The sequence below is a fragment of the Scyliorhinus torazame genome, chromosome 6, assembly GCF_047496885.1.
Source record: "Scyliorhinus torazame isolate Kashiwa2021f chromosome 6, sScyTor2.1, whole genome shotgun sequence".
NCBI classification, from domain to species: Eukaryota; Metazoa; Chordata; class Chondrichthyes; order Carcharhiniformes; family Scyliorhinidae; genus Scyliorhinus; species Scyliorhinus torazame.
This window is the reverse complement of record NC_092712.1, coordinates 311,749,969-311,768,397: the sequence shown is the minus strand read 5'-3', so window position 1 is coordinate 311,768,397 and position 18,429 is coordinate 311,749,969. Positions and strand designations below refer to the sequence as shown.

The 18,429-nt window shown below is 44.9% G+C and overlaps 1 protein-coding gene across 2 annotated transcripts in view; it reads right to left on the bottom strand.

Annotated features, from left to right (window-relative positions):
• Positions 1 to 699: 699 nt before the first annotated feature.
• kif15 (kinesin family member 15) overlaps positions 700 to 18,429 on the bottom strand; it is a 117,476-nt gene continuing 99,746 nt past the window's right edge. Inside the window, exons 31-35 of one of the 2 annotated variants that reach the window (XM_072510067.1) lie at positions 15,800 to 15,869; positions 15,539 to 15,576; positions 7,387 to 7,552; positions 5,395 to 5,526; positions 700 to 3,820 (exon numbers count right to left, since the gene is read on the bottom strand). In XM_072510067.1, coding sequence (XP_072366168.1) covers positions 3,692 to 3,820; positions 5,395 to 5,526; positions 7,387 to 7,552; positions 15,539 to 15,576; positions 15,800 to 15,869 — 535 coding nt within the window. In that variant the 3' untranslated portion in view covers positions 700 to 3,691. The remainder of the gene's footprint in view (positions 3,821 to 5,394; positions 5,527 to 7,386; positions 7,553 to 15,538; positions 15,577 to 15,799; positions 15,870 to 18,429) is intronic. The other variant, XM_072510069.1, reaches the window with a different exon arrangement.

Sequence of the window (18,429 nt, the reverse complement as noted above, 5' to 3'; positions counted from 1 at the left end):
ATGATATGGATACAGGATCAGTTGAAAATCTCAATACTTGTTTCAGAAAAATGATAGCAAATGAGGCAGTCGAAGCAGAGGTATAGATTTGTCTTGATTGAATAGCAGATCAGCACGGTAGCATTGTGGATAGCACAATTGCTTCATAGCTCCAGGGTCCCAGGTTCGATTACGGCTTGGGTCACTGTCTGTGTGGAGTCTGCACATCCTCCCTGTGTGTGCGTGGGTTTCCTCCGGGTGCTCTGGTTTCCTCCCACAGTCCAAAGATGTGCAGGTTAGGTGGATTGGCCGTGATAAATTGCCCTTAGTGTCCAAAATTGCCCTTAGTATTGGGTGTGGTTACTGGATTATGGGGATAGGGTGGAGGTGTTGACCTTGGGTAGGGTGCTCTTTCCAAGAGCCGGTGCAGACTCGATGGGCCGAATGGCCTCCTTCTGCACTGTAAATTCTATGATAATCTATGATAATCAGATTTGATGGACTGAATGATCAACTCATGTTTCTATCTTCCCAGGATAAAACCTGTAACTTTTATTTTGGCATGATTGCAATATGAAGTACTCATTCTTGCTTCGCTCTGGTTATTGCATGCAAGGCTGCCAAGTGGTTGAGAAAGGGATACTTCACAATTTGAGTTCTTTGGCTGTGGGTGGGTAAGGATATTGGAAGTAAAAGTTGCCGATAAGTAAAAGATAGAACCCCAATTATGCAAAATTTAATTTTTACATACTAAAATTCAATTCCATCTTTTTCAGCTTTTCTTTCACATACTAAGTATTATGGAGCATGTTAAAAAGCTACAACTTTAAGCAGCTTGCAACAAGATTTTTGTTCACACCAGGTTTCCAATGTAACAATCAATTATTTTACACTTTGATTAAAAAAAAGTTAAACATATTCGTGGAAAAGATGCCCAATTTTACTAATCAAAATCAGTGAAACAATCAAATATTAACAAATTCTGTGAAATCTTAAAATGTTCATTTGAAATTTGTACTTACAAGAATTAATTTTGTATGCAAACTAATTCAGGTAGACACAATAGACAAGGGGCGGGATTCTCCACTCCCACGCCGAAGTGCCCACTCCGTCGAGGTTCACGGTGGCGCACAACGGCCCCTATCCCGACCGATTCAGGGCCCGATAATGGGCTAGGAGCGGGGCCGCATCATTTACACGCGCCAGGCCTTGTCGCCGCGTAAAGGTGGCGCCGCATACATGACGCGGCCGGCGCCGCATAACTGGCGTCACCCGCGCATGCGTGGTTGCCGTCCTCTCCGAGTCCGCCCCGCAAGATGGCAGACGGATCTTGCGGGGCTGCGGAAGAAAGGAGGTCCCCCTTAAGAGAGGACGGCCCGACGATCGGTGGGCAACGATCGCGGGCCACCCCACATTTGAGGTATCCCCGGTGCAGGATCCCCCCTCACCCCGCAGGCTGCCCCCCCAGTGTTCCCGCGCTGTTCCCGACGGCAGCGACCAGGTGTGGACGGCGCCGGGGGAAACCCGGCGTTTTGGGCTGGTCGCTCGGCCCATCCGGGCCTGAGAATAGCAGGGGTGCCGGAGAATCGCCATTTTGGGTGTCTCGGGCGATTCTCCAGCCTGCGCAACTCGACGGGGCCGTTCCCGCCGCTTGGGAGAATCGCGGGTGGGCGTCAGACCGGTGCTGAGGGAAATTTTGGCGGCCCAGGCGATTCTCCCAATCGGCGCGGGAGTGGAGAATCGCGCCCAAGGACTATATAACTTTTAAAAAGGCTCATTTACAGTTTGAGCTGCCATTTTATTTACATTGTGTGACTAACAAAAAAAATAAATGGTAAAATGCTGAACTTAGAAAACTTGCACTGCTTCATTTCGGTTCCATTTAGAAGTCTTCCAAGGAATAGAATCACTTTCAATGTCCAAAGTTATTTAAAACTTGTAGCAACTTACATCAGCAACATATTATTCCAACACCCTTGTACCATTGATGGCACAATCTCATGTACTTGAAAGCAAAATATCTGAGCCATAGCAGACTCCAGTCCTGCCCAAATGTGCTTGCCTGGCCAGGATGTACACAGTTGACTTGCAAGTGCAAAGACACAGTACAACCAGACTCATCATTATTCCTTTAAAAGTAGGTGCGGTTTCGTTCCAGAAGTTCATTTTAAAAATAATCAATCAATATACTTTTATTTCATACAGACCAGTCATAATTCATTGGCAGAATGTTGAAATGTGTACCTCTCCTTTTCAGGAATCTACACTCCCATTAATCTTTCAATTATAATGTGTTTTATTCTTGTTTCAGCGACTGAGAAACGCCAGCGAGCAAATTTGAATCACACTGATGCTTCCCTCTCTCCCTGATGGAAAGTGCTTGGTCTCTACTTGCCACTGCTCCCTCAGATAGTTTGACCAAGATAGTAAATTCAGGTATGGTCAATTGGGCAGAATGATCCATATCTGACTTAAGTGCTGCATCAATAAAATTTAGAACTGCTTCCAGCTTCACATTGTATGGAATGAGGAATGCAATGAAACAAGCTACAGTCAAACCTTTTTGCTCATTTACATTTCTCAAACGGAGATGAACAAAGAATCAGTTGAGAGGTTCTGAGAAGTTAGTTCACACAATTGCTATTTTGCTTCTGTACGAGGTAGGATGCATTTTGCTCATTGTCATGTACCAAAATGATGGTCCCATAACCCCACATCATTTACCCATTTGTACTCAAACATATTTAATTATATACACACACACACAAGCAGACTCTCTCTTTCAGGAATGTTTAGCATTCGGATTTAGTTTATGGTAATTAGTATGTCTCAACAAAGTTTGTAATAGAATGCTAGCATTAGATTTGGGACTATGGTGGGGAAAAAAGACTCTACTCCTGATTACCAGCTGGAAACCTGTGCCAAAATTCTTCACCTGTTCCATGTAGGAGCAGATATCAGACACTCATTCAGGCCACATGTTCAGATCTGCTAGTTTTCATAACCATATCCTTGCAATTATCATTTTCAGGTGGGGCCTGGGCCGGGGAGGGGGGCAATATGGGATGAAATCTAACAAAAACAGAGGATGGCCAATAAAAGATTTTATTTACACAACACTCATTGGTCCGAGAATTCAGGACTTCAAGTTGGACCACTGAAGCAGCAGTTATCACTGAAATAGGAGAATAGAGATTCAAAAATTCTTGAGTGTCTATAAGGGATATTTTAATTTGAGTATGGTGCTGCTGAGTACTTTAGGAATCTACCACCCAAATTTGAAATCCCCCTTCCAAACTCAAACAGCAAAACGTTATTGACATGTAAAGATGTACTAAAATAAAACAATACTTTCTGATACTAATGAAGTAATGAATAGTTCAGGGCAATAATCTAAAAAATAATGTAAAAAAATGACTGCCTACGTACTGTTCACTGGATCTGGAGACAACCATACCACAAGGTATAGGTTTCAAAAATATTTTAGCAATTTAAGTTAAACGTTTATATTCAAAAAACACCCCACTGGAGGGTAATGGTACACAAGTCCAACAATCTCAGCAATCATTACTAATCAATTGCAACAGTATCAGCTTTTCCCACTGACCTGATATCGTGCTTCAAATCAGATTGCTGTCACCAGGTTAAAAAAAGAACAGAATAAGTTTGATACATCTACTAGAACTCAAAATTCAAAAATGCACATTTACAATCATTGCTGTATATTTTCATCTTGTTCCCTCAGCACACAATCTGATGTATCGAGTAAAGTAAACTTATTCAGGTCAGGCTTCTTAAGTTCTTTCAGTTTCATGTTCTCCAATTTCAGTAAATTCACTTCCTGAAAACAAAAAGAAATGCAAATGGATATAATATTGGCTACAATCATGGAATGTGTAAATTGAACCACAAGAGGCAGCTGAGGGAATACTTTGTGGCTAACCTAGTATGGAAACACATTTAACTTAAACAGATAAAGTAGAATTAGTTCTAATTTATTAAATCCATAGCGCAGAAAAGGTAGAAATCAGGAGCGAAATTCTCCTACCCGCCCCGCCACATTTCTGCGCCGACCGGCCGGCAGGAGTCTCCGTAACACCGGCCGGTCAATGGGGTTTCCCATTGTGGGGCACCCCACGCCGTCGGGAAACCCCCGGGCGCCGGCAGAACGGAGACTCCCACCGGCGGAGAATGACGCCCCAGATGTTAGTCCACGGCGTATACAACAGGCCAGATACTGGTACTCCTGACTTTCCCAATGCCAAGTCAGTGTGATGCAATACTCTCCCACTTGCCTGGATGAACGTGGCTCCAACAACCTAGAAGCTCAACACCATCAAGGCCAAAGCAATCTGCTAATCGGCAACCCATCATCTTAAACGTTTACTCCCTCCAATGTTGATACACAGTCGGAGCAGTGCATACCATCTACAGGATGCAATGCAGTAAAGGCAAGATAAAGTCACCAGTCGCAGATGACCACAGAATGCTTTCCCCTTTTTATAATATAATCCTTATTATTGTCACAAGTAGACTTACATTAACACGGCAATTAAGTTAATGTGAAAAGCCCCTAGTCGCCACATTCTGGCACATGTTTACACAGAGGGAGAATTCAGAATGTCCAATTCATCTAACAAGCACATCTATCAGGACTTGTGGGAGGAAACCAGAGCACCCGGAGGAAGCACACGCAGACACGGGAAGAACTTGCAGACTCCGCACAGACAGTGCCCCAACGGGAATCAAACCTGGGACCCTGGCGCTGTGCTACCGATGGGAGAGCTGACTGGTGGTGGTTTAACCTGAGAATCACCCCCATCTCAGGTGAGGGGCAAGATTGAGAAGGCAGGGCCTTCATGAATAACCTCAGCCGGTACGGGACTTGAACCCGCGTTGCTGGCCTTGCTTGGCGTCACAAACCAGCTGTCTAGCCAAGTGAGCTAAACTGACCCCAGTAACTCCCCTTCGATAGCACCTCACAAACTCATGGCTTCTACCACCTAAAAGATCATGGGTCACAGATAAATGTGAACATCACAACCTGCACGGCCACACACCATCCTGACTTGGAACTATATTTCTGTCCCTTCACTGTTATGGGTTCAAAATCCTGGCACTCCCTTTCCAGCAGCACTGTGGGTGTACCTACACCGTACCACACTGACTTCAGCGGTTCAAGGCAGTGGCTCACACCACCTCAAGGGCAATTTCAGATGGGAAATGGGCGCTGGCCTAGCCAGCGAAGCCCTTGAATGAAAAAGAATATATAAAAAATGGAGGTGAAAAGAGAGTAGAAAAATATATACGAAACAGTTTAATTATTGTGCACATTGTGTGACTTCCAAACAGAACAAAATTTTCTCAATCAAAAATCTAAAACAATAAGATTTCCTGTGGTTTAAAATATCATACCTCTAGGAGACGAACATTTTCCTTCTTAACTTTAACCAAATGCTGTATTTTCTGATGCAAATTCTGGTGGCCTACCAATTTTCCATTCTCTTCAGTGAGGCTTGCCACTTGCTCTCTAAGAGTTTCAACCTCCTGCATATTGACAATAAAGAATTGTGAAAGTTTATGCTTAGGAGGAAACAAAATCTTGTTAGCTTTAATTCTACATGAAATAGGACCGTATTTTTGCACATGGCACCTGGGTATGAACCTACATGGATCCCATAAAAGGTTTTGTAGGCTGGCTGTAAGGATCCTATACAAACTCACTTCTTAGTGGTCAGGTGTCTGAATGAAAAAGAAACCCTAATCTGCCATCCCACCGCTCAGAAAAACCACAAAGATGATGTGTGTGTAAAATGGAGATGGGAATGGAAACATCTCCAGCCAGAAAAGGATGGGATTAGAACACTGTATATAAAGACATTTTTCTCTGCAGGTGGCCATTTTATGATTTGCCTCTGCCTGAAATGTTGTGTTTCCTAGTGCTAATACCCATCATAGAATGTTAGCCGGTAAAAAAGCAAATGAATGCCATTAGTTTATTTGCAGACTTGGTAAAATTTCAGCTGTGTGGAAATGCTGTGCCCAATTATTAAGGTTATTATTATTATTACAGCATCAAAAGAACAGCTCATCATTGAATGACTGAGTTCAGGAGGAGGCCATTTGGCCCATCGGGTGTGTGCCAGCTGTTTGTGGCTTCTCTCAATAGGGAATTTATTTTAAAAATTACTCAAAACAATCCTGATAACGTTAAACCAATTTGCAGCACGAAGTCTCCGCATTGGAAGCCAATCAAAATCTGGAAATTGGTATCTGAAAAGTGGACAATATCTATTGTTAAACAGGCTGATCACATTTGTGATACATTCTTCCCAAATACACTTAATTGTTAAGATGTACGTTGTATATCTTTCAGAGGGTCGGTGTAGACTCAATGGGCCAAATGGCCTCCTTCTGCACTGTAGGGATTCTATGATTTTATATATACTGTGCTATCAAGCACACCTTGATGGAATGAATAAACTCAAACTATTTGATGATAAGTCAACAGCTTCAAATCACTCTTTAGTTTTTCAAAATAGCACAATAAATAATAATAATCTTTATTGTCACAAGTAGGCTTACATTAACACTGCAATTAAGTTCCTGTGAAAAGCCCCTAGTCGCCACATTCTGGCGTCTGTTCGGGTACACAGAGGGAGAATTCAGAATGTCCAATTCATCTAACAAGTATGTCTTTTGGGACTTGTAGGAAACCGGAGCACCCGGAGAAAACCCATGCAGACACGGGGACAATATACAAACTCCACATAGTCACCCAAGGTTGGAACTGAACCTGGTCCCTGGTGCTGTGAGGCAGCAGTGCTAACAACTGCCAGAGTGCTACGATAAATTATAACCTAACTCATAACCACACATAACCACACCGGGTTTCCTCTGGGTGCTCCGGTTTCCTCCCACAGTCCAAAGATGTGCAGGTTAGGTGGATTGGCCATGCTAAATTGCCCTTAGTGTCCAAAATTGCCCTTAGTGTTGGGTGGGGTTACTGGGTTATGGGAATAGGGTGGGAGTGTGGGCTTGGGTAGGGTGCTCTTTCGAAGAGCCGGTGCAGACTCGATGGGCCGAATGGCCTCCTTCTGCACTGTAAATTCTATGAAAAAGCCACAATGTAACCAGAAAAATCTCTTTAAGGTATGATTTATGCATCAGATGTCACATCAATATATGTCACATCAAACATTACTAGGCATTTGTCCAGTCTGCTTCACCCCCTCCTCATCTCAATGATGTGACCAAATTCAAACGGCAAAGTCTTGGAAAAAAGTTCACACTTCCAAGTTTTTCCTTCCTCCTCCTGTAATTAAAAAGGATCTAATGTTGGGTGAATACAACTAAACTGTTGCATTCTTTTCTCTATGGTCTTAACTTGACAAATGTATTCATTACCCAAGTAAGTTTCTCTTTCTCTTCACCAGCAGACTGGAGTGCTGACCGAAACTCTTCCTTGTCATTGAAAGCTTCTGCTTCTAAACTCCTGGTCCGCTCTGCTTCCTCATTAAACACTTTAATGGAGCTCTGAATAGCTTCCAATGTTGTTCTTTTCTCTGTTAGTCTAAAGATGGAACAGAGATTGGGATACACAATTTAACAAGTGTAATTGTAGGTACAGAACCTTCTGTTATTTTTCAGTGTACACCATATGTGAAACTACTTTGCCAATTAGTTTATATTGTTTTAAGACTTATATGCTTCTTCACTTTTCTTTCCTTTGCAGTGGTATAAGCAGGGAACAGAATAAAATGAATCATAATTTCTTAATGGATAAATGCATCATGTGGTCTCATACAATACAGAAAAATCAATGAGTGCCAAACTCATCAATGCCAGCTGGAGAAGCACGATGGTACCAGGTAGCCTCACCGTTGTGGGTTGCAGTGATTGAGAGGTTGGTTACAAAATCAGCTGCCATTGATCCCAGCAAATCAGCATTTAATGACTCTTAGTGTAAAGTTGATGGATGTGTCATTTTGTATAGGAATTACTGATATTTTTGAGAACAGAAAATATCTTCTCTATAATAATAATAATCTTTATTGTCACGAGTAGGCTTACGTTAACACTGCAATGAGGTTACTGTGAAAAGCCCCTAGTCGTCACATTCCGGCGCCTGTTTGGGTACACAGAGGGAGAATTCAGAATGGCCAAATTACCGAACAGCAAGTCTTTCGGGATTTGTGGGAGGAAACTGGAGCACCCAGAGGAAACTCACGCAGAGAACGTGCAGACTCCACACAGACTGACCAAAGCCGGGAATCGAACCTGGGACATTGGCACTGTGAAGCAACAGTGCTAACCACTGTGTTACCGTGCCATTCACTTATTAGCATTTAAAGCCTGAATTCACCTTCTTCTCTTTGCACGGATGGGTATTTTATTTTATAATACTCAACAGCATGTATAATTTCTCCTCAACTGGTTCCCTGACTGGAAAATAGCCTGATTGAAAGCTTGGCTTCCAGTCGGGCGCTATAGAGACAACCAAAGGGCGAGATAGATCTGACACCCGACCCAGGTACCATAAAAGGCATGTGCCTTTTCCCTGAGACTGTCCCTGCAGTTGCCCAAATTCTCACAGGCTTGGGAAGCTCAATTGACCACAGTTACAGCTGTCAAGCATAGAACATTACAGCGCAGTACAGGCCCTTCGGCCCTCGATGTTGCGCCGACCTGTGAAACCACTCTAAAGCCCATCTACACTATTCCCTTATCGTCCATATGTCTATCCAATGACCATTTGAATGCCCTTAGTGTTGGCGAGTCCACTACTGTTGCAGGCAGGGCATACAAAGCAGGTTAAATCCAAGGATTCTAGCCTCAATAGTGTATTTAAAATGCTAACCTGCCTTCTGAGAGGACTGCTCACTGCAGCCACCTCACTAAAGCCTGCAAGTTATAGAATCATAAAACATCGAAAATAGAAGCAGGAGGCCATTCGTCTCTTCGAGCCTGCTCCGCCATTCATTATGATCATGGCTGATCAAGTTCAATACCCTGATCTTGCCTTGCCCCTATCGATTTAGCCCCAAAAGCTATATCCAATTACTTCTTGAAATTACACAACGTTTTGGCCTCAAACTATTTTCTGTGGTACCGAATTCCACTGATTCATCACTGGGTGAAGAAATTTCTCCTCGACTCAGTCCTAAAAGGTTTACCCATTATCCTCAAACTATGGCCCCTAGTTCTGGACTCCCCCACCATTGAGCACATTATTTCTGAATCTATCCAGTATAACCCTGTTAGAATTTTGTTATTTTCTATAAGATCTCCTCTTACTCTTCTAAAAGCCAATGAATATAACGCTAACCAATTTAGTCTCGCCTCATACAGCAGTCCAGCCATCCCAGGAATCAGCCTGGTAAACCTTCGCTGCACTCCCTCCATAACAAGAACATCCTTTCTCAGATAAGGACACCAAAACTGCACACAAAACGTCAGATGTGGCCTCACCAATGCTATATACAATTGCAGTAAAGCATTTCTATTCCTCTACTCAAATCTCCTCGCTATGAAGGCCAACATACCATTTGCTTTCTTTCCAGCCTGCTGTACCTGCGCACTTACTTTCAGCAACTGATGCAGGAGGACAGGTGAGTATACGGAGTAGTATCCACCTCTCTCAATTTACACCCATTCAAATAATAATTGGCCTTCCGATTTTACCCGAAGCGGATAACCTCGCATTTATCCAGGTTATAATGCATCTGCCATGCATGGCCCACTCTCAGCCTGTCCAAATCCCACTGAAGCATCTCCAACGACATAGGTAGGAAAAGGGGTGTGGAGGTAATAAACAAGTTTAGGGAGTTAGGCTGGAAGTTAAAAGCCAGGACAGACAGAGTTGTCATCTCTGGTTTGTTGCCGGTGCCACGTGATAGCGAGGCTAGGAATAGGGAGAGAGTGCAGTTGAACACGTGGCTGCAGGAATGGTGTAGGAGGGAGGGCTTCAGGTATTTGGATAATTGGAGCGCATTCTGGGGAAGGTGGGACCTGTACAAGCAGGACGGGTTGCATCTGAACCAGAGGGGCACAAATATCCTGGGAGGGAGGTTTGCTAGTACTCTTCGGGAGGGTTTAAACTAATTTGGCAGGGGAATGGGAACAGGATTTGTAGTCCAGCAACTAAGGTAGCCGATATTCAGGACGCCAAAGCGTGTAATGAGGCAGTGGGGAAGCGAACACTGACAAAGGAGAGTACTTGCAGGCACGGAGATGGGTTGAAGTGTGTATACTTCAACGCAAGAAGCATCAGGAATAAGGTGGGTGAACTTAAGGCATGGATCGGTACTTGGGACTACGATGTGGTGGCCATCACGGAAACTTGGATAGAAGAGGGGCAGAAATGGTTGTTGGAGGTCCCTGGTTATAGATGTTTCAATAAGATTAGGGAGGGTGGTAAAAGAGGTGGGGGGGGGTGGCATTATTAATTAGAGATAGTATAATAGCTGCAGAAAGGCAGTTCGAGGAGTAGACTACTGAGGTAGTATGGGTTGAAGTCAGAAATAGGAAAGGAGCAGTCACCTTGTTAGGAGTTTTCTATAGGCCCCCCAATAGTAGCAGAGATGTGGAGGAACAGATTGGGAAACAGATTTTGGAAAGGTGCAGAAGTCATAGGGTAGTAGTCATGGGCGACTTTAACTTCCCAAATATTGAGTGGAAACTCTTTAGGTCGAATAGTTTGGATGGGGTGGTGTTTGTGCAGTGTGTCCAGGAAGCTTTTCTAACACAGTATGTAGATTGTCCGACCAGAGGAGGGGCAATATTGGATTTAGTACTTGGTAATGAACCAGGGCAAGTGATAGATTTGTTAGTGGGGGAGCATTTTGGAGATAGTGACCACAATTCTGTGACTTTCACTTTAGTAATGGAGAGGGATAGGTACGTGCAACAGGGCAAGGTTTACAATTGGGGGAAGGGTAAATACAATGTTGTCAGACAAGAATTGAAGTGCATAAGTTGGGAACATAGGCTGGCAGGGAAGGACACAAGTGAAATGTGGAACTTGTTCAAGGAACAGGTGCTACGTGTCCTTGATATGTATGTCCCTGTCAGGCAGGGAAGAGATGGTCGAGTGAGGGAACCATGGTTGACAAGAGAGGTTGAATGTCTTGTTAAGAGGAAAAAGGTGACTTATGTAACGCTGAGGAAACAAGGTTCAGACAGGGCATTGGAGGGATACAAGATAGCCAGGAGGGAACTGAAGAAAGGGATTAGGAGAGCTAAGAGAGGGCATGAACAATCTTTGGCGGGTAGGATCAAGGAAAACCCCAAGGCCTTTTACACATATGTGAGAAATATGAGAATGACTAGAGAGAGGGTAGGTCCGATCAAGGACAGTAGCGGGAGATTGTGTATTGAGTCTGAAGAGATAGGAGAGGTCTTGAATGAGTACTTTTCTTCTGTATTTACAAATGAGAGGGGCGATATTGTTGGAGAGGACAGTGTGAAACAGATTGGTAAGCTCGAGGAAATACTTGTTAGGAAGGAAGATGTGTTGGGCATTTTGAAAAACTTGAGGATAGACAAGTCCCCCGGGCCTGACGGGATATATCCAAGGATTCTATGGGAAGCAAGAGATGAAATTGCAGAGCCGTTGGCAATGATCTTTTCGTCCTCACTGTCAACAGAGGTGGTACCAGGGGATTGGAGAGTGGCGAATGTCGTGCCCCTGTTCAAAAAAGGGACTAGGGATAACCCTGGGAATTACAGGCCAGTTAGTCTTACTTCGGTGGTAGGCAAAGTAATGGAAAGGGTACTGAAGGATAGGATTTCTGAGCATCTGGAAAGACACTGCTTGATTAGGGATAGTCAGCACGGATTTGTGAGGGGTAGGTCTTGCCTTACAAATCTTATTGAATTCTTTGAGGAGGTGACCAAGCATGTGGATGAAGGTAAAGCAGTGGATGTAGTGTACATGGATTTTAGTAAGGCATTTGATAAAGTTCCCCATGGTAGGCTTATGCAGAAAGTAAGGAGGCATGGGATAGTGGGAAATTTGGCCAGTTGGATAACGAACTGGCTAACCGATAGAAGTCAGAGAATGGTGGTGGATGGCAAATATTCAGCCTGGATCCCAGTTACCAGTGGCGTACCGCAGGGATCAGTTCTGGGTCCTCTGCTGTTTGTGATTTTCATTAATGACTTGGATGAGGGAGTTGAAGGGTGGGTCAGTAAATTTGCAGACGATACGAAGATTGGTGGAGTTGTGGATAGTAAGGAGGGCTGTTGTCGGCTGCAAAGAGACATAGATAGGATGCAGAGCTGGGCTGAGAAGTGGCAGATGGAGTTTAACCCTGAAAAGTGTGAGGTTGTCCATTTTGGAAGGACAAATATGAATGCGGAATACAGGGTTAACGGTAGAGTTCTTGGCAATGTGGAGGAGCAGAGAGATCTTGGGGTCTATGTTCATACATCTTTGAAAGTTGCCACTCAAGTGGATAGAGCTGTGAAGAAGGCCTATGGTGTGCTTGCGTTCATTAACAGAGGGATTGAATTTAAGAGCCGTGAGGTGATGATGCAGCTGTACAAAACTTTGGTAAGGCCACATTTGGAGTACTGTGTACAGTTCTGGTCGCCTCATTTTAGGAAGGATGTGGAAGCTTTGGAAAAGGTGCAAAGAAGATTTACCAGGATGTTGCCTGGAATGGAGAGTAGGTCTTACGAGGAAAGGTTGAGGGTGCTAGGCCTTTTCTCATTAGAACGGAGAAGGATGAGGGGCGACTTGATAGAGGTTTATAAGATGATCAGGGGAATAGATAGAGTAGACAGTCAGAGACTTTTTCCTCGGGTGGAACAAACCATTACAAGGGGACATAAATTTAAGGTGAAAGGTGGAAGATATAGGAGGGATATCAGAGGTAGGTTCTTTACCCAGAGAGTAGTGGGGGCATGGAATGCACTGCCTGTGGAAGTAGTTGAGTCGGAAACATTAGGGACCTTCAAGCAGCTATTGGATAGGTACATGGATTACGGTTAAATGATATAGTGTAGATTTATTTGTTCTCAAGGGCAGCACGGTAGCATTGTGGATAGCACAATTGCTTCACAGCTCCAGGGTCCCAGGTTCGATTCCGGCTTGGGTCACTGTCTGTGCGGAGTCTGCACGTCCTCCCCGTGTCTGTGTGGGTTTCCTCCGGGTGCTCCGGTTTCCTCCCACAATCCAAAGATGTGCGGGTTAGGTGAATTGGCCAATGATAAATTGCCCTTAATGTCCAAATTGCCCTTGGTGTTGGGTGGAGGTGTTGAGTTTGGGTAGGGTGCTCTTTCCAAGAGCCGGTGCAGACTCAAAGGGCCGAATGGCCTCCTTCTGAACTGTAAATTCAATGATAATCTATGATTAATCTAGGACAAAGGTTCGGCACAACATCGTGGGCCGAAGGGCCTGTTCTGTGCTGTATTTTCTATGTTCTATGAATCTTCCCCACAGCTCACCCTCCCACCCAGGTTTATATCATCTGCAAATTTGGAGATAATACATTTAGTTCCCTCGTCCAAATCAATAACAATGTGAACAGTTGGGGTCCTAGCACAGATCCCTGCGGTACCCCATTAGTCACTGCCTGCCAATCAGAAAAAGACCCATTTATTCCAACTTTTTGCTTCCTGTCTGCTAACCAGCTTTCTATCCATCTTAAGACACTACCCGTAATCCCATGCACTTTAGCTTTACACATTAATCTGCTATGTGAGACCTTGTTGAAAGGCTTCTGAAAGTCTAAATAAACCACTTCCATCAGTTCTCCCTGGTCAACTCTACCAGTTACATATTCAAAAATCTAGTAGATTTGTCAAGCATGATTTTCCTTTCGTAAATCCTTGCTGACTTTGTCTGATTACACCACTGCTTTCCAAATGCTGTGCCATGTGTAGTCATCTCAGATGGCCACCTGCAAAGGATCATGGGAATAATGGCCAACCCAGGACTCCGACAGACTCAGAGCTTGTGTGTATATTTGCAACCGAGATAGCTAGACGCAATCGAAACCCCCGCTCGTTTGCATTCTAATGGCCCATTTCCCCAGAACAAAAGAACTGTACTCAGGTAACCGATACAGACTAATCGGCACCACTCCCTTTACTCGGGGAGCCCAAACAGCCATGGTCAATGACCGCTAAGGACACGTCCAGCCATCAAGGCACCCGCCCCTTTATTGCCCAAAATTGAAGTCAGTGATCGAAGCCTGTCGAATTATTGGGTCCAAGTTAAGGACCGCCCCAAAGAGCGCGAAATCCCAGAGGGATAAGAAGAGACACAGCCATGTGCTTGGTCTCTCTTGGATCCGGCCTATGCCAACCCAAGTGCAGCATAACGACCAGGCAGACAACTTCAAGACCAAGGATCGCTACCAGACGGATGAGACCAGCAGAAACAGAGCCACTTCTTCCACCCAGCCACGCAAGATCCGGACAAAGGTCTTGTCCATCTGCATAGAGCCGGTTGCCCTGAAGTTAAGTATAGGTTATTGTAGTTGTTAGGTGTAGTTTAACTTATAGTGTTTTGTGTCTCATGTGTAAATAAACCATCTTTGAACTTGAACTGACTAATTGGTTGTGTGGTCCTTTGGTCGATATCCGTAAAGCCTTGTGGTGGTATCATTTGATACCTGGCGACTCTATTCCCTTAAATTGGCAACATTATTGGTGACTCTGGTAGCGATTGGCAACATATGAAATCTTGATACTGGACTTCAGCAACTTCCCTACTACCGACATTAGGCTCACCAGTCTATAGTTCCCCATTTTCTCTCTACCTCCCTTTTTGAATAGTGGGGTTACATTTGATCCCTCCAATCTGGAGGAACCAATCCAGAGTCCAAAGAATTTTGGAAAATGACCACCAATGGATCTACTATTTCAAGTTGCTGCAGGCTGGAAGCAGTTTCCCAGTTTGTTCAAATGTTTGCTGGTTTAATCTTTTAACTGTTGCTCTCCTCTACTGAAGATACAATATATACACCAATATGATTCCAAAAGCGCTAGTGCCCTGCTGATGCAAGCCCAGAGAGTACAGGTGGGTGGTTATTCAGCAGAATCATAATTAAAACCCAATTCTGACCGCATAAAGTCTACACATACATACATACTTCCCAGCAGATATCACTCAACAGTAATCCTTCCCCCCCATTTTTCAAATTAAGTGGCAATTTATCGTGGCCAATCCACCTACATCTTTGGGTTGTGGAAGTGAGACCCACATAGACACAGGTAGAATGCGCAAACTCTACACGGACAGTGACCTGGGGCCAGGATCGAACACGGGTCCTCGGCACCGTGAGGCAGCAGTGCTAACCACCGTGCCACCCCTACTTGATAGTTATCCTAATAGATCTTCTGTTTCTAACCAGGGGATGTGGAGATCAATTTTATAATGATATGGTTCAAGTCATTTTCAGGAACCCCAACACGGCTGTCATCAGATAACAGCACAATTCAGGAATCAAACCACTTATTTTTTGAGCTGTTTAACCTAGTCACATGGTACCTTTATCCACTGAGCTCAAATTTCACTGTGACGGCTGTATGAAAAATATCTACTTACTCAGCTTCCACAGTGGCCAGTTGTTTGATTGCTACATCCTGTAATTTTAAATGAAGAAAATCACTTTTGCACACACAATAAACAATAACAAAATTTGATTTTTGGGGATTTGTAGCCTAGTCAATGTGAGTACAATGACAAAATAACAATGTTAATGTTTGCGAGTTGTGTAATCATACAAAAGCACAGGAACCCAGTTAAGTACAACTGAAGCTCATGCCCAATTTCCCCAAGCCAAAATGTCATTAAAAATAGGAATACCTTGGTCTTTTTTTCTTCTATTAATTTCTTCTCGATCTCATTTAAATGCTGCTGCTCGGTTGTATAACTGCTTTATAAAAAAAATCCAAACAAATTTAGCTAATTATGTCATACAAAAGAAAATTTGAAACATAAAATCAAGCTGATCTGAAAGTGACTAATTTTTTTTAAATAGCTGCCGTCCAGTAGTTTACTTCAGTAATTTTATATTATTTTAAACCCATTAGTAACCATTACAATTTCAGGATTTTTGTTCGCCCATGGGATCAGAGTTTCTGGTTATTGTCCATTCCTAGCTGTCGAGAAGGAAATGTAGTTCATCAGAAAGGTCTCAAAACGGAGTATTTTCAGCGTTTCCTGCTTTTATTTCAGATTGCCAGCATCTGCAGTATTTTGCTTTTGGTCCCTCAAAGCTGCTCAAATGTCCAGCAATCGAAAATGTGCCAGATTAGGGTGCCCTTCAAGCAGCTTCCAGGAGTGATAATCTTAAAGAAACCACACAGCACAAGAAATGGGATGCACGCAGGCAAGGAAAGGGTAGAGGGAACATTGGACCTTAATGGTTCAGTAACTGGACAGGACATTCACAATGCATGAGAGATCAGGGGCGAAATTCTCCCCCAACGGCGGGATGTCCGCCGACTGGCGCCAAAGACGGCGCCAATCAGACGGGCATCGCGCCGGCCCAAAGGTGCGGAATGCTCCGCATCTTTGGCGGCCTAGCCCCAACATTGAGGGGCTAGGCCGACGCCGGAAGGATTTCCTCCCCGCCAGCTGGCGGAAATGGCGTTTGTTGCCCCGCCAGCTGGCGCGGAAATGCGGCGCATGCGCGGGAGCGGCAGCGGCCGCTGTCAGTTTCCCGGCGCATGCGCGGGAGCGTCAGCGGCCGCTGTCAGTTTCCCGCGCATGCGCAGTGCGGAGAGTCTCTTCCGCCTCCGCCATGGTGGAGGCCGTGGCGGAGGCGGAAGGGAAAGAGTGCCCCCACGGCACAGGCCCTCCCGCGGATCGGTGGGCCCCGATCGCGGGCCAGGCCACCGTGGGGGCACCCCCCAGGGTCAGATCTCCCCGCGCCGCCCCCCCCCCCCCCCCCCCCCCCCAGGACCCCGGCCACGCCGCCTGGTCCCGCCGGTAAATACCAGGTTTGTTTTACGCCGGCGGGACAGGCAATTTCTGGGCGGGACTTCGGCCCATCCGGGCCGGAGAATTGAACGGGGGGTCCCGCCAACCGGCGTGGCCCGATTCCCGCCCCCGCCCAATCTCCGGTACCGGAGACTTCGGCGGGGGCAGATCTGACCCTGGGGGGTGCCCCCACGGTGGCCTGGCCCGCGATCGGAGAATGACGCCCCAGAACTGAAGAATTGCTCCTCTGTACTATGCAATCTCATAATCCATGTATTTTTGGTAAACCTACCAAAATACTAAAGATACTTCACAAATCTGGTTGTTCTGCTAACTACAAATTGGTAGGGCAGCACGGTGGCGCAGTGGTTAGCACTACTTCCTCACAACGCTGAGGACCCGGGATTGATCCCGGCCCCGGGTCACTGTGGAGTTTGCACATTCTCCCCGTCTCTCCGTGGGTCTCATCCCCACAACCCAAAAGATGTGCAGGGTAGGTGAATTGGACACGTTAAATTGTCCCAAAATTGCAAAAAATAATTGGGTACTCTAAATTTATTTTTTTTAAACTACAAATTGTCAATGGGCAGCCCTTTTTTGAGGTTAGATTTATTTACAATTGTGAGAGGCATAAACAGCACCGTAATTTTCAAATAGTCATTGGTATGCCTGAAGAACATTTGTTCATCTTGGTTTTTACGTGTACATATATTTTTAAATAGCAAGTGCGGTGACACAAGCAGGGACCCATCTTGGAATGAGTGGAATCAACAGAATGAGGAAGGGCAACTGTTACACGACAACCAGAATATTTCTGAAGATTCAGAACATGTTTACAGGGTACTGGCCCAAAAATGGGGCTGGTTTAGCTTAGTTGGTTGGACAGCTGGCTCGTGATGCAGAGCGAGGCATGCAGCGCGGGTTCAATTCATGTACCAGCTGAGGTTACTCATGAAGGCCCACTTTCTCCACCTTACCAATCACCTGATCCTCGGGTTAAATCGCCACCAGTCAGTTCTCCCCCTCAAAGGTGAAAGCAACCTAAGGTTATCTGGAACTATGGCGACTTTACCTTTACAAAGGTTAAATTAGCTCCACATTAGATGAAAATGTATTGTGTGTTTTGTCTGGCTTGCCAAACTTTGCGGGACTGGAAGATCGATTTTTTCTTACTAGTTCAACTGTAACAGCAATAAAGAACAGCTGTAATGTTAATCACCTGTGCCCATTTGTGTACCGATTGATCTTGAAAGGTACCAGCAGCAAAAATGTGCTTCCAGAGAAAGATGATCATCGATTTTACAGTGCAGGAGGCCGACATTCGGCACATCGAATCTGCACCAGCCCTTACAAAGAGCATCCTACTGAAGCCCACGTATCTACCCTATCCCGTAACCCACACTTAACATGTTTTGGACACTAAAGGCAATTTAGCATGGCCAATCCACCTAACCCGCACATCTTTGGATTGTGGGAGGAAACCGGAGCACCCGGAGGAAAACCCACGCAGA